This window comes from Dermacentor variabilis, unplaced genomic scaffold, assembly GCF_050947875.1.
Source record: "Dermacentor variabilis isolate Ectoservices unplaced genomic scaffold, ASM5094787v1 scaffold_12, whole genome shotgun sequence".
In the NCBI taxonomy this organism is placed as follows: domain Eukaryota; kingdom Metazoa; phylum Arthropoda; class Arachnida; order Ixodida; family Ixodidae; genus Dermacentor; species Dermacentor variabilis.
In genome coordinates this window covers 58,091,204-58,112,588 of record NW_027460280.1, presented here as the reverse complement: position 1 = coordinate 58,112,588, position 21,385 = coordinate 58,091,204, and the positions used below count along the sequence as shown (strand labels likewise).

Sequence of the window (21,385 nt, the reverse complement as noted above, 5' to 3'; positions counted from 1 at the left end):
TGTCCATGGACAACGCCGACACCTTGCAGGAGCTTATCAGGCTTGTTTTTTGGGAAGAGCTCCAAAAGCTCTAGGTAACTCCAGCGTCAGTGATGCAACTCTCTCTAGCTGAGGTCATTTGTGAGGAAATCTGGCAGGCTGTCCGAGTACCAGAATATTTTGAAACATAACAGCACAAGGTGTGGAAGCTGCCACTTAGCAGGACTTATGGAGAAGCGATGCAAAGTTCGTTGTTTCTGCATTTGCACGGAGTGCGCACCATTGAACTGGCAACTACAGGCCTGGGGCACTCCACTCATGGTTGAAGCACGACTATGCAAGAGCGATGTCAGGCACACTGGAGACCCAAGATCCTTGTGTTTTCACTGTAGTGAGGCCTGTCACTGCTACAGGGCATATTCCTACTGCCGAGTGAGGCTCCATGGCTTTTCACCCAATTCGCCCTGTTCACATAATCGCAAATGCCCACTGCAGATTTAAGCCTACATGACAGGCACCATGGCCTCGTTTGCTCCCTGATTCCATGAACCTTGACCACCATCACACTCCCAAAACAGGTCGTCCAACAGGTCTGCCAAAAACTACTGCACAAGGAAAGCTGTTGGCATAGCATGGTTACTGCACTGTAATTTTCTTTTTGCCCACTGAGGTAAAAGTGTTTGGTTAAAAGAAAAGTTAACTTGCCGCAAATTATGTCCCCCCCCCCCCAAAAAAAAAAAGACAGCAAGAAATGGCACAAAGAAATTCAAAGAAGTCAGTGACTGCTCATGTGATAAACAAACTAGCTTTGCAGTCACCTGCTCCTGATATTCATTGGCAAGTCCCCTGTGCTACTGCTTAAAGAGCTGCACATCCTGCTTTTGGTGTTTAACTCTTTCCTTACCACGGTCCATTGGGCATCGTTACCTGCTTATGATAGTTTGAAACGCTGGTATCGAGACTTTCCGTGCCGCTCTCGGACACGCTGCGCCATAGGACGTGAAGGAGAACTATATTTTTGATTTCTAACCACTCGCTTTTTCTCTGCCAGGCATTAATTTTTAAACTCACTCCGATGTTTGGTGATTGCCAAAGTTGAATGCAAAAATGGCTGCCTCCAGGAGTAGCAGGCGTGCTTCGAAAAATCGCAGATCTTGCAGTTCTGCTGCATTTGCAGCTTATTTTATCGATGGATAGAGCAGCAGCAAGTCTAACGATGCTGCGCTTTCGTAGGACTTTGATTCTGAGAGTGACGATGATGCGAGCCAGCCCGGAACGCCAGCAGCCGCAGCCCAGCAGGCCAAACTATAGTGCTTGCACTTCAATTTTTGTAGTAGAATACCTATTCAATGAAAAATTTTGATTTTTTTTGGAGATAGTGCCTATTAGATGGCAATACATTTTTTATATCTCATAATTTCTGTCACATTTTTTTCTTAGTACATACAAGCATGTCTTTACAAACAGACTTCGTTCAATTTTATCCCACAATCTTGAGTCTGGCAATTTATATCTTTTTTTATGACATATCTCATCAATAAAACTTCTATGTGTGAAAAGTACATTCAGTCTGCTTTTTGTTTATGTATTACATAAAATATTGAGTGCATTAGTTCCTTCAGAAACAAAAATCTGGCGTAACCTACAAAAAACACCTATTTTCCCCATGGTAGTGAAAGAGTTAATATGTTATCGTCATTGCTGATTTTCTTTAGGCAGCTTGTAATGCTACATTTTCTAAGTGGGTTAATGTTGATCCAGAAAGAAAGTGTTTGCATTCATGTGCAAACACCTTTCTTTTTACACTTTCATTTGGAAGAGGGGAGTAGGGCTTAGAATGTAAGGTTCTTTATAATCGAGAAATACAGTATGCACATTACCAACCTGTTCTGGCTATGTATTGGCAACAATTTTCATGTGGCCATTCTTGTTTTGTGCAGGAAGTCTTACAAAATATGGGTGTGCCTGATCGTAATTTTTCGTTTGCAGATATTTTTCTGTTAAATTCCTTTTCATGTGAGATAGCTTTTTCTTCATGACAATATATTTACATGACAGTTTGTTTAAATTGGAAATCTTATAAAGCACTTGAATGCTTCCAGTGAGAAAAACTTGCATGTGTCATTCTTACCTGCTGACCTTAATTTTTCTTCACAAAAATTGGTTCTTGAAAGCATCAATGCAAATAGCGCACAGTTAACTTGTGGGGTAATATGGGTTTAAAGGAAATTTGTGCCATAATGTATTCACACCTGTGTTTTTGGTGAAACTTGTTTGGGTTAATTGTTTAAATGGCAACTGTGCTGGTTGACGTCAGGGTTGTTTGTTGATGGGATTCCTCACATAATTGGTGAATGGCTGTCAATGCCGAGGACATTGACAATGGTTAATTTTTGTTCATAATGATAAGGCTTTCATGAATATGAGGCTGGCATTATACTCCTCTCTATATGGGGCGTGGGGTCACTGCTTTCTTTCGCAGGCACTGCATTGGTGAGTGTTTCATATTTCGCTTTCCTGGATTAGATACTTTCTTAAAGGGACACTGAAGAAAAATATTAGGTCAATTTGAATTGTTAAATTACACTTCCTGAACATCAATGAGGTCAGTTTATTGTGTTTCCATTCTTGGTAAAAAGATGTAGAAATGAAAGAGGCACCTTGATGTGCCCATATTATTTTCCAATAATCTCATGTACTACATCATCTACTTGACTAATTTGTAGTTTATCAGTGAGTAATGTTTTCTTTACATACTAAAGCAACCACGGGCTAAACATAGCAAAGTTAAAAACTTTTTTGCCTGATCATGCGAAAATACCTTGAAATCTGTTATGTCATACATATGAAATTTGAAAAGGGAACACCTTGGGGGGGGGGGGGTTATTTTCACTGAAAATAATTTTTCTGCTAAATAAGCTGCAAATAGTGTCATGCAAGACTATTTCACAAACATAAACTGATTTATTCTTGCTCTTTAATGTCTCTAAAAGATCCTTTGGGATGAAGGCACCACAATATTGCAAGTCATATATGCCAACAGCCCTGCTTCGGTATTGTTATCATGTGGCATTCAGAGACTGGCCAGGCTACCATCTGGTTGTGGTTATCAGTGTAAAAGCTAGAATGTATTTAGAAATCGCTGCCGGTTGCGAGGTTATTGATTGACATTTAGCATCTCAAAGCAACAGCTGGATTACATGTGGTATTGTAGTGGAGGGCATCAAATTGATTTGGCCTCTTAGGGGTTCAGCAACAGCACTGGCACTTTCAATGCACAGGTGCTTTTGCATTCTACCCCGATATGAATGTAGCCACTACAGCTTATTGTGCTTGGGAGCAAAGCAGTATGGCTGCTGAGCCACTTTAATGGGTTTTCAGTACTGCAGAAATAGAAATGTGTGCTCTCTGTGCAGCATGAAGTGCTGGCAGCCTCGGAAAAGGCAGTGCTGCGTCTGGAGGACTTTGTGGGCTGCATCACAGATGAAGTGGAGTGGAGCCACGGCCTGCTGGCAGGCCCACCATCCGAGGGCACATCATCCCCAGGCGTGGTGGTTTTGTCATATCCGCGCTACTGCCGTTACCGAGCACTGCTCAAGCGCCTTGAAGGCCACTGGCCGCCTGAGGGCAGCCTTGCCCTGCTCCTCGGAGCTGATCAGTTGCTGCCACGGGGTGGTGGTGCCTGCCGCCTGCTCTTCTGTCGCGACACCTTTGATCACGAGGCACTTGCACACAATGACCTCATCTGTGATCATTTGGGTGGGTGCAATATTTATTTAAGTGTTGCTATGCAACCTAGTGTGTCAGCTCATACTAACTGTGACAGCCATGCACTGTTTTATCAATATTGTCAACTTGGTTTAAGCAGTAGCATCCAGATAGTGGGTTATTTTCATCCGGGAAACCAAGACTTTCTTAATGTAAATTGGCAGACTAGACATGCATTAAAACCTGGAGAGACTGTCAGCTAAGAAAAGAGTACTGTTTGTGCAAGTTATATCTGAAGCAAAGAATGCTGTTTGACGTTTATTAGTGTCACAACTGCCCAAATACAGTAGAGTAATAATGTCTGGGACCCAACAGTATTGTCAAAAAGCCCTAACAAAATATTCCGTGGAATATATGTAAAAATGGCAACATGCAAACACTATAGCAGTATTAACCGAAATAAACAGAATAAAATAAAAGCAAAATAAAATAAAAAATCAGAATAAATTTTTTAGAACCAAAATAAGCACTAAAGTGAATGCTAAGCAACCTGTAGTACTTAAAGGTAAACTGCAACGAAATTTTGGGCCATGTAAAAAGCCTAATTTAAGATATTGTAAATTTAGAGTAGCCTCTGTGCAAAATTTTATGCTTGGAATATGAGTGAACGCATCATGAAAGGCTCACAAAAGTAGACATTTCTATACCGAAACTGAAAACAATGCAATCGTTACTGCTCGCTAGAAGTAACGCATGACTAGGAATGTGTGGCTCCTCACATGACCTCTAGGATGGGATGCCACCTGTAGCTGCCCGCAGTGTGCTTGAAGACTTAAGTAATATTTAAATATAGCTGTTTTTAAATAAAAGGATGGTTTCTTCTGCAACATGCTGTGAGCGGTGGTGACCATGGGGTGGTGGGTGACAGGAGGTAATTAGTCGCTAATTTGCAAAAGAAATCCAATAATTAACCTTTCAACTTTTAAATTTCAGTGAGCTCATGGTAATTGTAAAATTGAAGAGAGCTCTCCATACAAGCTATATCAACTTTGGATCTAAAAAAAAATGTGATTGCCCACGAAACTGTGGCACAATGAAATTCAACCATCGGATCAGTTGAAATCAAAACTGGGAGGCTGCAGTGCGCGTGTAGCCGTGTACCTTGAGTTGATGTTCTGCTTCTGTCACCCAGCAATGGGCAGACAGGGCTCTGCAACAGCGAGGAGCAAGGAGCATGGAGCCACAATATGCTGGCTGTCCACCAATGGGTGACGTAAGCAGAATGTAGCCTCATAGGGCGCGGCTGTGCACGTGCTGCAGCCTCCTAGCTTTGGTTTCGTGCGCTCTGATATCCCAATTTCATCGTGCCACAGTTCCACAGGTAATCACATTTTTCCAGATCCAAAATTTTATATGGCCTGCATGGAGAGCTTGCTTCAATTTCCTGATTGCGGTAAGCCTGCTGAAATTAGAAGTATAAATTATAATTATTGGATTTTTGTCAATAAGCAACTGATTACCTCTTATCACTCGTTGCCATCACTGATGGCATGTCTCCAAAGGAACTGTCCTTTTATTTCAAAACAGTTATTTTTAAATATTGCTTAGTTTTAGTAGAAGTACCCGGTATAACCATATTGACCCCTCAACTTTCAATTATAATGATGAACTGAGAATGGTTGGACAACTGTGTCAAGGCCCCTGTAATGATGAAGATGTACCACTAATGTTATATAGAGGTAACTTTTTTTTATGGGTTGTGGTGCAATGAATTGAAAGTGGCATTACTTTCTTTATCTTTAGTCTGCTTGGAAAGACCATGTTGAAAAAATGTTACATGGCTAAGGACTGTGGCCTTTAGCAGGTTTGACTAAGTTGGCAGAAATGTTATCGATCCTGTACGCTGTATTCCGTAGACCTGATATGACAATTTTAGTTTAACATTAGTATAACAGTGGGGTTAAGGGAAATGGCGTCACAGTTCCGCAAACTAACTTTGCAGAAAGCGAGTTTTATTATAGCGTGATAGCATAGTTTACATGCGGGACGCTATTCTATTATGCTTTTAATTCGCATACATAGTGCACATAAGTGGTTCTCTCTATTCGCCAAGCTTTTTGCGTGCATCTGAAAAGTGCGAGAGGCAGTGCAATGAAAGCGAGGAGTGTATTGTGTTTGTGCTTTCTATGTCTGCCGATCCACGGCGAAATAGGTACAAGCTCTTGACCATAACCTCTGAGATCTTCCCATCTTCTGATCATATGGCCTCTGAGATCAGAAGATCTGGAAGATCTCAGAGGCCATATGACGTCGCACCTATCTAATGACTTCCTGATAGGGTGGCGCTGCCATCTCACAGGTTTGTCTCGTTAGGCCTCGACCCGTTCAAAATGAGAAGTTATCTCTAAAACTCCACAAGGTTATCCATGATAGTCTTTCATCGAAGCGACCCGAGACTAAGCGAAAGCCATTTACACAGTCATTTGCTACGAACGAAGTTAATTGTACAAAAGGAATGCTAAATGTTTGGAGCGGGTGGCTGGGACCACTGCCTTGTTTTACATAAACTACGTAAACCACACAAAGACGGTAACGTTAAATCTGAGAAATAGCGTGCGTATGCTAAACACTGGGGGTCGTACAATGTTCAGAGCATGCGCATGTCGATCCCGCTATTCTGCTAAGTGCGCTATTCCCCTAAATATGCTAAACCAAAACTGTCTCTTCTGTTGGATTTTTCACGTTCACTTGTAGGGTAGAAAAGCGTGTAAACCAAAGTCAGTGCGAAAGAAGGCAAGGTCGACATACATGGTGTATGCGTATGTACTGAAAATAGGGTGGGATGGGGGTTGGGGGATTAAATATCATGCACTGTTGCGTAATTGCAGGATGTTTTCGCACTATTTGCATTATTCATTTCGTTGTCAGACGTTATATTTTTTTTATTGACCCTCTATTTCTTTTATTCATGTCGAGCTTTTTCATTTACTTCTTTTTTGTTGACATTGTCTTCTTTCACATCAACTTTGGTTATCATGTCTTTCTTTATTTTTTAAATTTTTTTTTAACCAAGAGTTCTGGTGGGCCCATCCTGGGAATATCACAGTTTATGGTGCAACGTGGTTAATTTTTTACTATATTCGTGCTTATTGCACCTGTACCACTAATTTTACCTGCTCTATGACTAATTCTCACTTGTTTCATGAATATTTACATTTTGATACCTTTTGCGATTTGCAACGATGCTCTAGAGGTGCGAAAGGGCTGTTTTTTTGATCAAGAGCCAGATGGATACCCATATCCCATGTAGGCCAAACCCGTGTGAAGTCGCCAAAGACCTTGTCTAAAACAGGATGACTGCATGCGAGTCATCTGCATAGCTTCATACTCAGCACTTGTATTTGATGAAAAACAGTTATTGAATTCATTGCACATGTAATTCGTAATGTGGTAGATATCATAGATTATTTTGGATGATGTAGCATTTTTGACTCTGCCTAAGTACTTTATGAGATTTGAGTTCTTTGAATAATTGTTATTTGTGGGGTACCTAATCTGGAAAATAGGCTTTTTTTTTTACTTCAGCAAATAGAACCGTGGTCCTAAGTGCAGGAATATTTGTGAAACTTTTTTTGAAGTGAGATCTTTCTTTTTCTTTTTCAGATTCTTATACATAGTAATATAATGTCTTCTGATTGTATCGTGAGTTCGGTTTCGCGTGGGTCTCTTGGTTTAAGTGCTTAAACATTACTGTGCATGAAGAGAAATCGTGCAGTGGATGTGTGCGATGAATAAACAAGAACAGTCAGTGCCGTGTATGTAATAAAAAAAGAACTAAAAGAAATGTGGTGCATTCATGGCATTTTTCCATAAGTTTCAAACAATTAGATGTAGTGGATAAAACATAGGTCCTACATTATTGTTATATTTTATTCATTTTTTGGAGTTAAAGATGTCAAACTTTGGTTTAATGTCGTGGATTGTGAATGATCCAGAAGTGTTCTCTTCTGTGGTCATGAAAAATAGTTGATTATGAGAGTGTTTAAGAAGTTCTCCGGAGTGTTCTGAAATTTACTGCCTTGCTCAGTATGAGTTGCAACACATGAGCCACGACTGGAGTGCTCTCCAGGCTGAGCTTGTGGCTCTTAGGTACGACGTGCTGGAGAAAATGGTGGCGAGTTTACTATTCTATCAATGCACGTAACCCCCACGCTTTCCGTCATTGTTGCTCGGAGGCTGTGTCTATATCAGCCCACCGAGGAGTAGTGGCACACCATGAAGAAGCACACTGCATTAAGCATGGGAAGTCGCACTCGTCTGTGGGCAAGTGTATGATCGCTTCGTGAATTGGTGCACTGTAACCGATAAAAGACAACAGAAAGCACCACTGGTTGATGAGCATTGCTGAAACAACTAAGCACTCTAGACTTTTCGCTTGAGCACTTCATACGGTTAGCACCACTAGTTCGGCCTGGGGAGTACTATGGCCACGGTTTGCATGTTGCAGCTCATACCAAATGTAATAGTACATCGTTAAATTTTCAAATTCAATTATGTGTCAGGCAGCTGCAGTTTGATGACTTCTGTGAATGCAATAATAATCAAGAGTATTTTTTGCCATGCCAAGTTTATTCTTTTAGGGCTGCTAACTGGGTTTAAATGCTGTTGAGCGTACAAAATATACCATTATTATTTTGTGTGCCTATTCAGTAAAAATGATTAGGCTGTGTCAAGCACATGCATGCTACCAGGCTTCATGCATGGTAACAAGTAAGTGTGCTTCAGTTGTGCTTGGCACCTCAATTCAGCTGCCTTGAATAATGTATGTACTTGGGGATTTTGATATTGTGATTATGGAGATCTTTCTTTGTATTTTTCCCATGGCCAAGTGCACACACAAGTAATATCAAAGTACTGTGGAATTGAATGAGGTGCTCTGCGGCAGTACACCCTCACGTCCTTACTCTGCACCTGCTGGTGGACATTTGCCCAACAGCCACAGTTGAGCTCATGCTTGAGTGTAAACATTAAACAAATTCACATAAGGAGAGCACTTACTTTATTTGAAGATAATGTTCAAGCAGGCCAGCTAGCTTAGGAAAACATTGCTGAGGTATTCCTTGAGAAGAGTACACTAGGTAAAGATTGGCCTATGGCTTAATTGTTGTGGATACAGACAGCCTTAGTGACTGCTGTTGTGAGCAGACATTTGCCCACGTACCACTATGTGTTGGCTGCGTAGAACATAACGGTGGAAGGGGAGGGGGGGGGGCAAGGTCTGCGGTATACCATGTCGCTTGCCAAGTGGGGCTTCCTTCGCCCGAACCAGAAGACCTCTGCCCTGTTGAAGCTGCTGGCTGAAGGTGCTTTACCATGTTGATGACTGCCTCAGAATATGGAAACTTTTTCAGAATGTCAGTTTCATTGGACATTCCCATAACATTGATTTAAACTTTAATACAGAACTGTTCAACATACTTATCTGCATGTTATTAGGCATGCAATATTTAAGAAAATGTTCACTTGGTTCATTATCCACTATACTCCTTAATGCACAGATAATGCACAGTGATATACACGAAACAAGCAGTGCAGAGGTGCTGCATTCTTTTCTAACTTCTTGAAATTTCAACATCTTGTGTGTTAGTCCCCTCTCCTCCCATTTTTTAAACATATATGCTCGTTTCAGTGAGGTTGTACGACAGTGCATTCAGGAAGGACTGTAAACATACAAGTAAATGTGGGCACAAGCTATGGGTACAATTGCTGGAAAAGATGGTAGAGAGTCATACAGCTATGGGGGGGAGGAAGCTAATTACTATCGTGCTCACATTGAAATGAGTTATTGACTTATAACAATATATTTTCAATTATGCTTGAATATTGTTGGTTGTTTCAAATAGAATGATATCATTCGAGACGATAATTGTGGAAGCGAACATGCTGTGTTTAAAGACTAGCTGCTGGAAATCTTTCTATTTCAAATGCAAAAGTGTTGTTGGGTGCTCTAAGTTCGAAAATAAACCCACATGTGCTACCTGAAGGCATCAGTGTTTTCCCTTGGTGTCTATGTTTGTTGGCTTCTTATGATATGATTAATAAAAATTGGGGCCCTCGTTTAACCCCCTTTCTTGTTGTTCATTACATTTGGTGTCTTATGTTTGTTGGCTTCTTATGATATGATTAACAAAAATTGGGCCCCTCGTGTAACTTCCTTTCTTCTTGTTCATTACATAACGAGGGTCTTGAACCCAGCAACATTGATGCCTTCAGGTAGCATGTGTGGGTTTATTGACCAGTTGCGTTCACCTAAAAAGATCATGTAATCGTGATGCCTGCAGCAGAAAGGATGTTCCACCTCCGCCGCCAAGGTTTGTGAGTGGTGGCGTTGGCTAACACTCCCAGGGTCAGTTCTAGTAGTTACACATAAATACCCAAGAAAGTGGATGGGAAGACGGCGCCACGGTAGCTAAATTGTTAGAGCATTGCATGCATAATGCGAAAGACGTGGGAGCGTTCCCCACCTGCGGCAAGTTGTTTTTTCAGCCGTTTTCAATTCCATTAATTTATAGTTTGTTTAATCCAGTTAGTAAGTACAAGTAATTTCCCCTGTGTTTTCCTTGGTGTCTGTTGGCTTCTCTAGACAAAGAAATGATTCCTGTGAACTTCGTAGTGAGAGACAGAAGGCTAAAAGTGTATTACTCATAACCTCTAAAAATTTAAATTGATACTTGCTTTCAGTAATTGGAAATATGAGAAATTAGTGCACATCATTTCACCTCCCATCACTTTACTAATGGCATGAGCAGCCTGGAAAATGGTAGCAGAATTGATAGTTCTGCATACACTTGAACATTGTTTAACGAAGTCATATCCAACATGACAATACCTGTGTTATGTTCAATATTCATTATGAGCATATATTTGTGACAGGCTAATATTGACTAGAAAAAATATTGATCTACTTTGTTGTATTCAGTAATTCATTATATCAAGGTTTGGCTGTATTTTGATGTTTTGGTTATCTAAAACAAAAACATAATTGTTAGCCTTATCTTATGCATTGTTTGTCTATAAGAAAACTAACTGTAGCCATTTGTGTGGGTATTACTGTGCTGCCAGTGCACAGCAGTTGTCACATCCCCCCTCCCCCCCTTAAAAAAAAAGAAAAAAGAGCTAGGAGAGAGTAACAATACGCCATCTTTTCATTGTATCATTATGGGAAGCTGGTACGTGTTTTCCAGTTTACAATACTCTGCATTTTGTATATACATTGTCTTCTGTAGTTTGGAATGTCTAGCATGGCAAGAGAGGTAATTTGGTGCGGCTGCTTCCACAAAAGTGTGGAAACTGTTACGCAATCTCATACGTGACAGATAAAGCCTGTGACGTTGCCTTGCAGCTCCAGTGGAGAGGGGCCGTCAACGAAAGCGAATCCGCAAGGCTAACTCTGGATCTGAATCCTCTGAAGAAGGAAGCTCGGAGGTGACAGCTGCTCCCAGTACCCCATCAAAACCTTCAGTGCATCATGGCAAAACAGCCCAAGACAAAACTGCAGATGTCAAGCTAGAGAAAGTGAAGTCAGAAAAGATGTCACTGGACAGCATCCCAGAAGACAAGCCTGCTAAAGAAAAAACTGCGCAGGACAAAGTGCCTCTGGACAGAATGCCTCAGGGTAGAATGTCACAAGACTTGTTGCCTGACACAGTGCCACAAGACAGGAAGCCACATGACAAAATACTTCTGGACAAAACACGAAATGGTGCTGACGAGTTTCTACGGCGCCTCTTTCAGTTCATGAAGGAACGCAACACCCCTATTCAACGTGTGCCTCATCTCGGGTTCAAACAGAGTAAGCCTTCTTTGGTGGTCCCTTTCTCCTTTTTTTCTTTTTTTTTTTTGGTCTCCTAGCATCAAATGCAATATGCCCACAGTCACATGCAGTATGCACAATAGGGCCATCAGGCACTAATACCTGCGTGCTTTCAATAGTGTGCAGAATATTTTTTTGTCTTCTAGTTATGCATATTTTTCACATTTTACAGCACAACCAATGGGCACATTTGCTGGCAGGGCACATTACATTCTTGTAACGTTTTCAGTTCTGTGTGATGTGAATGTCAGTACAAGCCTCGTGCTGCATGAAAGATGTATCTGTCTTGATTATTTCCAGCATGCTTTATGGCTCGGTAATAAAAAAAAATTATGTGCAGGGACAGTGTTATGATTATCATTGTGTGTCTTGCATGTGGCTTCAGGCTGTTATTTTATTATGTGCCTTTAACATATTATGAACAAGAAGAATAAGGGGACTACTAAGTCGAGGAAACCATAGGGGGAAATTGACTGTTCTCTTTACTGTAAATGTAAAATAAGGAAGAGGGAAGGGCAAAAGTGGACAAAAAGAAATCTTGCTGCAGGCGGGAGTTGAACCCACAGCTTGTGCATTATGTGCATGATACTCTTCCATGGAGCTACACCAGCGGCTGTCCACGTGCACACTTTTTGGGCATTTGTGTATGTGTACTAGGTCTAGCTTACACATATCGAAGCAAAGGTTTCTTTGCCTGCTATCCTGGGTTCCGCATTGTTCGGTGCTGTCGTGTCACATACAACAGCTTATGGAGCACCATATGCTGACCGACGAATAGTGCCAGTGAGTGCACTCATGTTCTGCATAATAAAACATTAAATTGTGCCATAAATTTTATACATATGATGTCAGCTTATTGGGATCTCTAAAAGGCACAGATATTTTAATGGAAGAGTGCATAATATTCAACAGCGTCTTTGATTTTCGATTTATGCGCTACTCTACTTTTTGACAACTGGGCATGTGCCACCGGATGCTCCGGTCTATATATATAGCAGTATTTTGACCAAGAAAGTAATTCCAGTGAGTGTAATCTGTTATGCGTAATAAAATAACTCGTGACATAAACCTATGCATATAATGTAATCTGATAGGTATCTCTAAAGTACACAGATGTCTTGATGGGATAGCGCATAATATTCAATGACTTCTTTGATTTTTCTAAATTTATTGTGTTATGCTGCCCCATTCTTCATCCATTGGGTATATGTCACTGGGTATGTGTCACTGAAACACAAAGGGTTTCAGTGACACATACCCAGTGTCATACCCAGCTAAAGTAGAGTTATGGGAAGCCGAAGGGGTGTGTAGTAAGAGTGGGGTGGGCGGGTTAGGGGGCTTTTTATGTAGCTACTAAATAAGCTGTACGTATTGGGATGTGCACTCCACCGAAAGAAAGTTTGGACTATCCAACCATTCCTAGCATTGGCTGGCTACTTTCTTGTGATACGTACGTAAGGCGGTTCTTGATGTGACTGCCTAAGAGAATGATTTAAACATGGAGAGTGTGAGCACAGATGCTGACCTAAATACTTCGCTACCCCACTTCAGTGTAAATACCTTAAATGTATTTACATTCGTGTCGTGCTTCTCTGTGCACACAACTTTTGTCACTATTCTTCCCTCAACAAACATCGCACACTTTTTAATCCCTCTAACATTGCTGCATTGACGTTAAACAGAATTGGATGCATTGCATTTAGTTGTGTAGCATCAACCGCTTCACATAGGTAGATTCCAGCTGTGCATTGGACATGCAAAATTTTTTATGCATTTATTTTTCTGAGTGGCTGTTCACACTAAAAGTGCATCACACATAAATATCCATCACAGCTAAAGTAGAGTTATGGGAAGCCGAAGGGGTGTGTAGTAAGAGTGGGGTGGGCGGGTTAGGGGGCTTTTTATGTAGCTACTAAATAAGCTGTACGTATTGGGATGTGCACTCCACCGAAAGAAAGTTTGGACTATCCAACCATTCCTAGCATTGGCTGGCTACTTTCTTGTGATACGTACGTAAGGCAGTTCTTGATGTGACTGCCTAAGAGAATGATTTAAACATGGAGAGTGTGAGCACAGATGCTGACCTAAATACTTCGCTACCCCACTTCAGGAAAACAGCATTTGTCGTGCATTCAGAATGGCCATTTCCACATCCAGATAATGTTTTTCCTTCAAGATTGTAGATGAAAATAGTACTCGGAATGTCTGAAAAACATCATGAATTGAAATCCTAGTGTACATGAACAATATTTTGTGACATACAGAAAAGAGATGTTGCTTCTAAAATGCTATATTAAATATACAATACAGAAGTTCACAGAAAGATGGAGTCTTCAAGTGCATGAGAAGTATTGGAACAAGGAATGTTGCTGAAGCCAACATTTCGCCAAAGGGAGAAAAACTTTGACCTTTAATTTGTCTTCTAATATTTAACCTATTACTGCAAATAGAAGTAAACTAGTGTTATGAAAGAATACTTTATCTGCTTAAACTGTTTCATTCTTTCTCTTTAGTGTCCCTTTAAGCAAGTAAACAGTCCTGTTTATAATCTATTTCCCATATTGCTAAGTGTGACAGCTTTGCTGACTGTTTAGGATTTCTTCTTTGAAAACAATTTTACCCTTTATTTTCGTGCTGTAAGAATAAAATTCTTAAATCTTGTTGTATATCACACCTTTAAAATGCTTGTAGTTTGTAAGTTAAATTTTTATAGACTGGATATTTATGTATTATATTGTATCACTGGAAAACATGTCTGTTAGTAGGATATAACTTTATGGTTGTAGAATTAGATGTCTTACCCATTCGTGGGAAGAGGAGGTAAACTATACATCGTCAAAACATTACAGATTCTGGAGATAAGCTTGCATAATATGTGCTTGCTGTTGCAAGAACTTGTAATTTTGTTTTCTATTTAGAAAGTTCTGTAAATGTTAAGTAAATTTTTTCATGGTAATACCATATGGTAATACCATATCTTAATATGCTACACGGTAACTATGGCATTCTGCAGCTGACCATGATGTCACAGGCTTGTGTGGATGGATGGATGGATAAATGGATGGATGCTATGAGCGTCCCCTTTGGAATGGGGTTGTGGCACAACCCACCACCCCGTTCCCAAGGACGTTTCCTGGCTGCTGTGGCCGCCCTCTGATGGTGGTGGAATGCACTACTGCTCCTGTACCATACTTTTGGGGACATGTTAAGGAACCTCAGCTGGTTGAGGTTAATCCACAGCCCACAACATGCACATTCATAATCTTCCAAATGTGGTTTTATAATGTTGAGAGTAAATTAAGCATCTGAGAATGGCTCATCATAGAATGCTAATATTTTACCGAGAGGAGTGTTCATACTTCTTCTAACTGTAGGTGTATATGTGCGAGATGTAGTGCTGTTTATGGTTGCAAAGCTTCTCACAAATTCACAGACAATACTCTTTCTCTTCTGTCCCGTCTGCAAGCAAACAAGCAATTTACAGACACTGGGTGTAATAACTTACAGGCGCTCGCGCACTCCAGTGTGCCAGCTTCTGTATGTTTTAGCTACAATCACTGGCCTTTATTGGCAACAAGATTACAGCCTCGCCTCACTGCAGGTGGGTTGCTCAAATAATAATAAATATAAAAGGTTCCTACACAGTGTTCAGGTTAATTTTGTAGCTTGTTTCTCCTTAACTGAAAAACACTGCCTATAGTTGATACTTGTCTTTCTTTAAAGCAGTTGCATATAACTATCATGAAGTAGAGATTTCGGTGCTTTAGTTAACATCTGCTGCCAGGCTAGTTGGTACATGGCTTTTATAAACGGTCTTAGGCGCAAAAAATAGAACACGGAAAACAGAATAAATAAAGGGGGACGGGGGACGAAAGACTACGATGTCAGAAGAAGGTGGCTTTGTTGTTCAGCCAGTCGCCACCTTTCGTAGAAAAGTGACCGCAGCTGTAAGAAAGAATTTCAAGCAGACTGACTTCCTTCTAAAAATAAAAACAGAAATGTCTTGCAGTCAAGTTACTGAAGAGTAATCACCTTGAAGCTTTAAGCAAGGTCATCGACGTACAAGGTGTCAAGGTACAATTGGGAACTACCTACAATTGAACCTGCAAAGCTTAGTTGGCAAGGACCTGTTTCTAGTACTCGGTTCCAATGAAGTTATCAAGTACTTCGATGAATGCCTCCTGATGGTCACCACGGGGTTTTTCATTGACATAGAAGATCTCTTTTTCTGTGATACCGCATGATGGTTTCTTTGCTGCAATAAGGCAGCAAGTACAAGAAATTGGTGAAGTCGGCTTTCAGAATATGGCAGGGGCGAGAACAGAGAACTTCCTTGAATGTGCGCCTGTCCGTTGTCTTTTATTCTGTTGTCCCTGTCCTATTTGTTGCAGCTAAAACCATTTCTAAAAGATTTCGGTGCTTCCTCACAATGGCCTTGTAAATTGAAGGTAACATTCTTGCAGATGACCTAAGGAGCACATAATAGCAATAAATCCACATAAATTGCGCACTGTTGTTTTTACCATCGCTATGCAAGCTTGCTTCTAAGTTTGGAACTTAAATGTGGTCCTCCCTAATAATCGGAAAGAAGCCACACAGTGCAAGCATATGCATAAAGTTACCATGGACAACAACAGAGTACCTGCAAATGAAGCACTGCTTCTTTCAGTTGGTCTTGGTTCAGCTTAACCTGTAGTTGTTAAATTCTGAGACATTAGCACCTTTTATACCTCTGCTCTTCTAAGTGCTGTCGATGTTGTGTTCTACTGGTTCACGATTCTGGTGTTTGAGTTGTTAAAAATTTTTTAAGAAAAGGATGAAAAAACAACTTTTTAATGACACCTTAGCATACTTTAAATTCTTCTTTTGTTTGTACAATATTTATTATTTGTTGTGAAGCCTGGAAAGCTTAGCAAAATATTTCAATTAAAACTTCTCTATGCTGATGTCTTCTTTTTTTATGCTTGAATGCATTTATGTTTTAAAATAATTCTTCTGTTTATAGCACATCTAAAAATATTGTGGGATTTAAGCTGCGCAGTGGACTGTGAGGGACACCGTAGTGGAGACTCTGGATTGACTGTGACCATGTAAGGTTTTTTTTAAGGTGCGCTGAAATCTAAGTACATGAGCATATCTTCATTTCGGCCCTATTGAATCGAGCCAGTGATGTCATGCTCAGCAGGCAGTACAGCATAGCTATTGAGTCATTTTTTGAAGGAACATTAAAACTGCACAAAAAAAAAAAAACAAGGACAAGCAGAAGGAACACGCAATACACCACGAGCGCAGACTGCCAACTATTTATTCTTGGTATTCAAAGCATAGACTGTTTCAAGCGAGACCCCAGGCATGTGACCACATCGTCACTCATACATTGTGCAGGTAATGTAAGAGAGGATTCTGCAGACTTATTGCATAATACTGTTTGCACCGAATAAACATCAGAGAAAATGTGAACCTATCTATGCTACATTAAATTGTCACGGCTCACTGAAGACAAGAGCGGAGGTGCGGTATTTATTCGAGAGAGTTAGGGCTAGCGCTCAGTCCGGACTTCTTCTTGTCTAGCGCCTCGCTTGCACGGACGAGGTCGTCGTCTTTTTCGTCGACGTGGTTGGGCACAGATGGTGTCGCGGCAATATATATATATACCGTTAGGTCGTCGGACGGCTACCTTCTCGCTCCCGGGGGTTGATTGTAGCGAAGAGAGACGGTAGTGGGTTCAGCGCTACTGGCTCTAAATGCTAGTGGGTCGAGCGCTCCTGCTCAGCAACGGCTCTCGTGCTTGGAAGCTGGGATATTGCGCAGCAGGCATTGTCGTCTGGCAAGGGAGAACGTGAGAGGGCGTCAGCATCAGGATGCTGGTGTCCATTGCGATACAGTACGCGGATATCGTAATCCTGTAAGCGAAGCGCCCAGCGAGCGAGACGGCCTGAGGGATCCTTCAATGACGACAGCCAGCATAGTGCATGGTGGTCCGTGACGACATGAAATTGGAGACCATACAAATAGGGCCGGAACTTGGTAAGTGCCCAGATGATCGCCAGGCATTCTTTTTCCGTGACGGTGTAATTGGTCTCAGCTTTAGTAAGCATATGGCTTGCATATGCCACAACATATTCAGGAAACCCTTCTTTGCGTTGCGCTAGGACAGCACCGAGGCCAACACCGCTGGCATCTGTGTGTACCTTAATAGGTGCCGTTGGGTCGTAGTGGCGCAAAATGGGAGGGGACGTCAGCAAACGACGAAGCTTAGTGAATGCCTCGTCGCACTCGGACGACCACGAATGGAGAGGTCCGTTGCTGCCAAGGAGCTTTGTCAGGGGTGATATGACGGCGGCGAAATTGCGAATGAAGCGTCTGAAGTAGGAACACAAACCTACAAAACTGTGCAGTTCTTTGACAGACGTCGATTTAGGAAATTCAGCTACGGCATGAAGTTTGTCTGGATCGGGGAGGATTCCATCCTTTGAGACGACATAACCTAGTATCGTGAGCTGCTGCGCTGCAAATCGGCACTTCTTTAGGTTCAGTTGGAGGCCAGCGTTTGCTGAGCACGTCAAAACACGCCGTAGGCGTTGAAGATGCGTGGTGAAGTCAGAGGCAAAAAGAACAACATCGTCGAGATAACATAAGCATGTGTGCCACTTCAAACCGCGGAGAACTGTGTCCATCATGCGTTCAAAGGTTGCTGGCGCATTACAAAGTCCAAACGGTATGACGTTAAATTCGTATAAGCCGTCGGGTGTGACAAAGGCTGTCTTCGGCCTATCGACGTCAGCCATGGGTACTTGCCAATAGCCGGAGCGTAAATCTAGAGATGAAAAGAATTCTGCTCCTTGTAGGCTATCGATGGCGTCATCGATTCGCGGCAGCGGGTATACATCTTTGCGAGTGATCTTGTTCAGGCGCCGATAGTCTACACAGAACCGTACCGAGCCGTCTTTTTTTGTAACAAGGACGACAGGGGATGCCCATGGACTGTTCGAGGGTCGGATCACTTCGCGGCGAAGCGTATCGTCCACTTGCTCATTAATCACACGACGTTCTGTGGCAGAGACGCGATATGGTCGTTGCCGCAATGGCGGTTGGGAGCCAGTGTCAATATGGTGCGTGACAGCAGATGCCCGGCCCAGGGAAGGTTGCCCGACATCAAAAGAAGAATGAAATTCTTCTATGATGCGCAGAAGCTGCGAACGCTGAGGTGGGGTGAGGCCATCGGCAATAGCTGAATCGAACACACTTGTGGGCAAAGGGTCGGACGTAGAGAGAGAACCGAGCGTGTTGTAACTGGCGCAGGACTTGTCTTCGGGAACATCCGTAATTTGTACGGCGTCGATCACTTCCACGTGGCTAAGACATTCGCCTTGAAGCAGCATCACAGGGTATGAGAAGGGGTTACAGACAAAAATAGCTGTGGAGCCCTGTTTGACGTTCACAGTCGCAAAAGGCAGGAGTATAAAAGCGGCCCGACGGAGAAAGTAGTGCGATGGCGTCAGAGAGGCTGCTGCAATGCATTGATACAACCACTGACGAGTTGGGAGGAACGTTGGTGTCGGGCCTGATGAGTAGTTTGTTTGCAAAAGAAGCATTATCGGCAAGCGTCATATCTGAGATCGACGACAGTTCTCGTTCGGCCCGTGCGAAATGAATGACGGCATCGTGGCGGGCGAGAAAGTCCCACCCCAGGATAACTTCGTGGGAGCACGAGGAAATCACAATAAATTTGACGGCGTATACAATGTCCTCGATGAGAACACGAGCGGTGCACTCCGCAATCGGGTGAATACGCTGTGCGCCTGCTGTGCGGAGGGCGAATCCAGCAATGGGCGTCGCAACCTTTCGAAGGAAGCGACAAAGCTTTGCGTCCATTACTGATACAGCAGCTCCGGTATCCACGAGGACATATGTGCGCACACTGTCAACTAACATGTCTATGACATTGGTCAGGCTACGTTGAGGACTTACGCGTTTTGACGGCGTCGTAGCCTTTGCCTGATGGACTTCGACGATTAGTTTTCCTCATCCCGAGCTTTGGGACGAGGCTGCATCAGTGATGGGGAGCGTCAGCGTGGAGAAGTTGAGCGGTGGATGTTGGCGGACCGGCGGAATGGTGGTGACGCAGCCCGAGGTTCGTCGTCGTAATAAGGGCACGGAGAACCCGCCATAGAACTAGGCACCTATGGTGTAGCGCTAGGCGACTGCATGCGACTACAGTGGCGTGCCACGTGGCCTGCATAGCCGCACGCAAAACATATCGGTCGATTGTGCGCTGTACGCCACCGAGTCGTTGCGGCAGGTCCCATCCATGTGGAAGGACGCGTTGGACGTGGTGGCTGGTGAAGTGATTGCATAGTAGGCTGTTGTCGGGGCATAGCGAGGACTTTGGCGTACATGAGAGGTCCCCGTTGAGGGAGTTGTTGAGGCTGGGTGACGACTTTCGCATAGCTGAGTGGCACAGCCGTTGGGATCTGTTGGGGCCTAGCCATGACTTTGGTGTAGCTGTGAGGCGCAGCCGCAGGAACACGCTGGTGGTGCTCAGGCAAAACCTCGTGCAGTTCTTGCGCTATGATGCGGCGAAGCGGAGGCGCAAAACTTGGCGTAGGTGTGTGTACCGACTGCGGCTGTGCAAAATCCATCAACGAGAGTTGCCGGGCAACTTCCTCGCGAACGAACGCCTTCATTTCTGCGAGCAATGCTGCCTGGTTGGACATGGCAGCCAAACCAGCGAGGTGTTCGTCACGCGGTAGAGATTGACGGGTCAGTGACCGCTGCCTGCGGAGTTCTTCATAGCTCTGGCACAGTGTGACAATTTCAGCCACAGAGCGTGGACTTTTGGCCAGCAACATGTTAAAGGCGTCGTCTTCTATGCCCTTCAGGATGTTTCGGATTCGATCAGACTCCGCCATGGTCGAATCGACTTTCCTGCATAGGTCCAGGACATCTTCGATATAACTGGTGAATGTTTCGCCTGGCTGTTGAGCTCGTTCTCACAAATGTTGCTCGGCACGCAGCTTGCGAACAGCAGGGCGACCAAATACATCAGCGAGGGAAGTCTTAAATTCCGACCATGTCTGGAACTCTGCTTGATGGTTGTTATACCACAGGCTGGCCACTCCAGCGAGGTAGAACAGAACATGGTTCAGTTTGGTCGCTTCGTCCCACTTGTTATGGTCGCCTACCCTGTCGTACGCCGTGAGCCATTCGTCCACGTCAGTGTCGTCCGCTCCAGTGTAGACAGGAGGGTCGCGATGACGAGGCACCCCGGGACACGCAGTGGGTGCAGGAGGAGGCATTTGCTGGGAGGCGTCTTGGGCATGGTAGATGGTAGGGTACGGGACCGGAGTTCCAGGATGATCGTCTGAGGGTACCCCGCACCTCCACCAATTCTAAAAGGGTTTATTTGGTAGAGCTCGGAGCAGCGTAACGTCGTCGGGCAGGGCAGTCACAGCTTCCAAGCACGAGAGCCATTGCTGAGCAGGAGTGCTCGAACCACTAGCGTTTAGAGCCAGTAGCGTTGAACCCACTAGCGTCTCTATTCGCTACAATATATATATTTATTTATATTAATTGGACAAAAGTGCTGAAGACGGCACATGTCTCTTAACAGTAACTAAAGTGTAGACAATAAGGGAGGGAATGAAAAAGTGCCGTGGTACCTATGAAACATGGTTAAAACAAAGTCAACACGAGCGATGAAAAAAGGGTACGAAAGACTACGAAGGTGTCACAAGGAGGTGGCTTTGTTGTTCTGCCGGTTTCCGCCTTTGGCAGAAAAGCGACTGCAGCTGTAAGAAAGAATTTCTAGCAGGCTGACTTCCT

At 43.1% G+C, this 21,385-nt stretch overlaps 1 protein-coding gene across 5 annotated transcripts in view; it reads left to right on the top strand.

The window, feature by feature from the left end:
• The window catches only part of LOC142565951 (AT-rich interactive domain-containing protein 5B-like), a 100,843-nt gene that overhangs the window by 18,080 nt on the left and 61,378 nt on the right, over positions 1-21,385 (top strand). For all 5 annotated transcript variants that reach the window (XR_012824925.1, XM_075676588.1, XM_075676584.1 and 2 more), the window contains exons 2-3: positions 3,396-3,738; positions 11,090-11,539. Coding sequence is in view for 4 of the 5 variants with exons in the window: in XM_075676588.1 (XP_075532703.1) it covers positions 3,396-3,738; positions 11,090-11,539 (793 nt within the window). In the remaining variant the exon portion in view is untranslated. The remainder of the gene's footprint in view (positions 1-3,395; positions 3,739-11,089; positions 11,540-21,385) is intronic.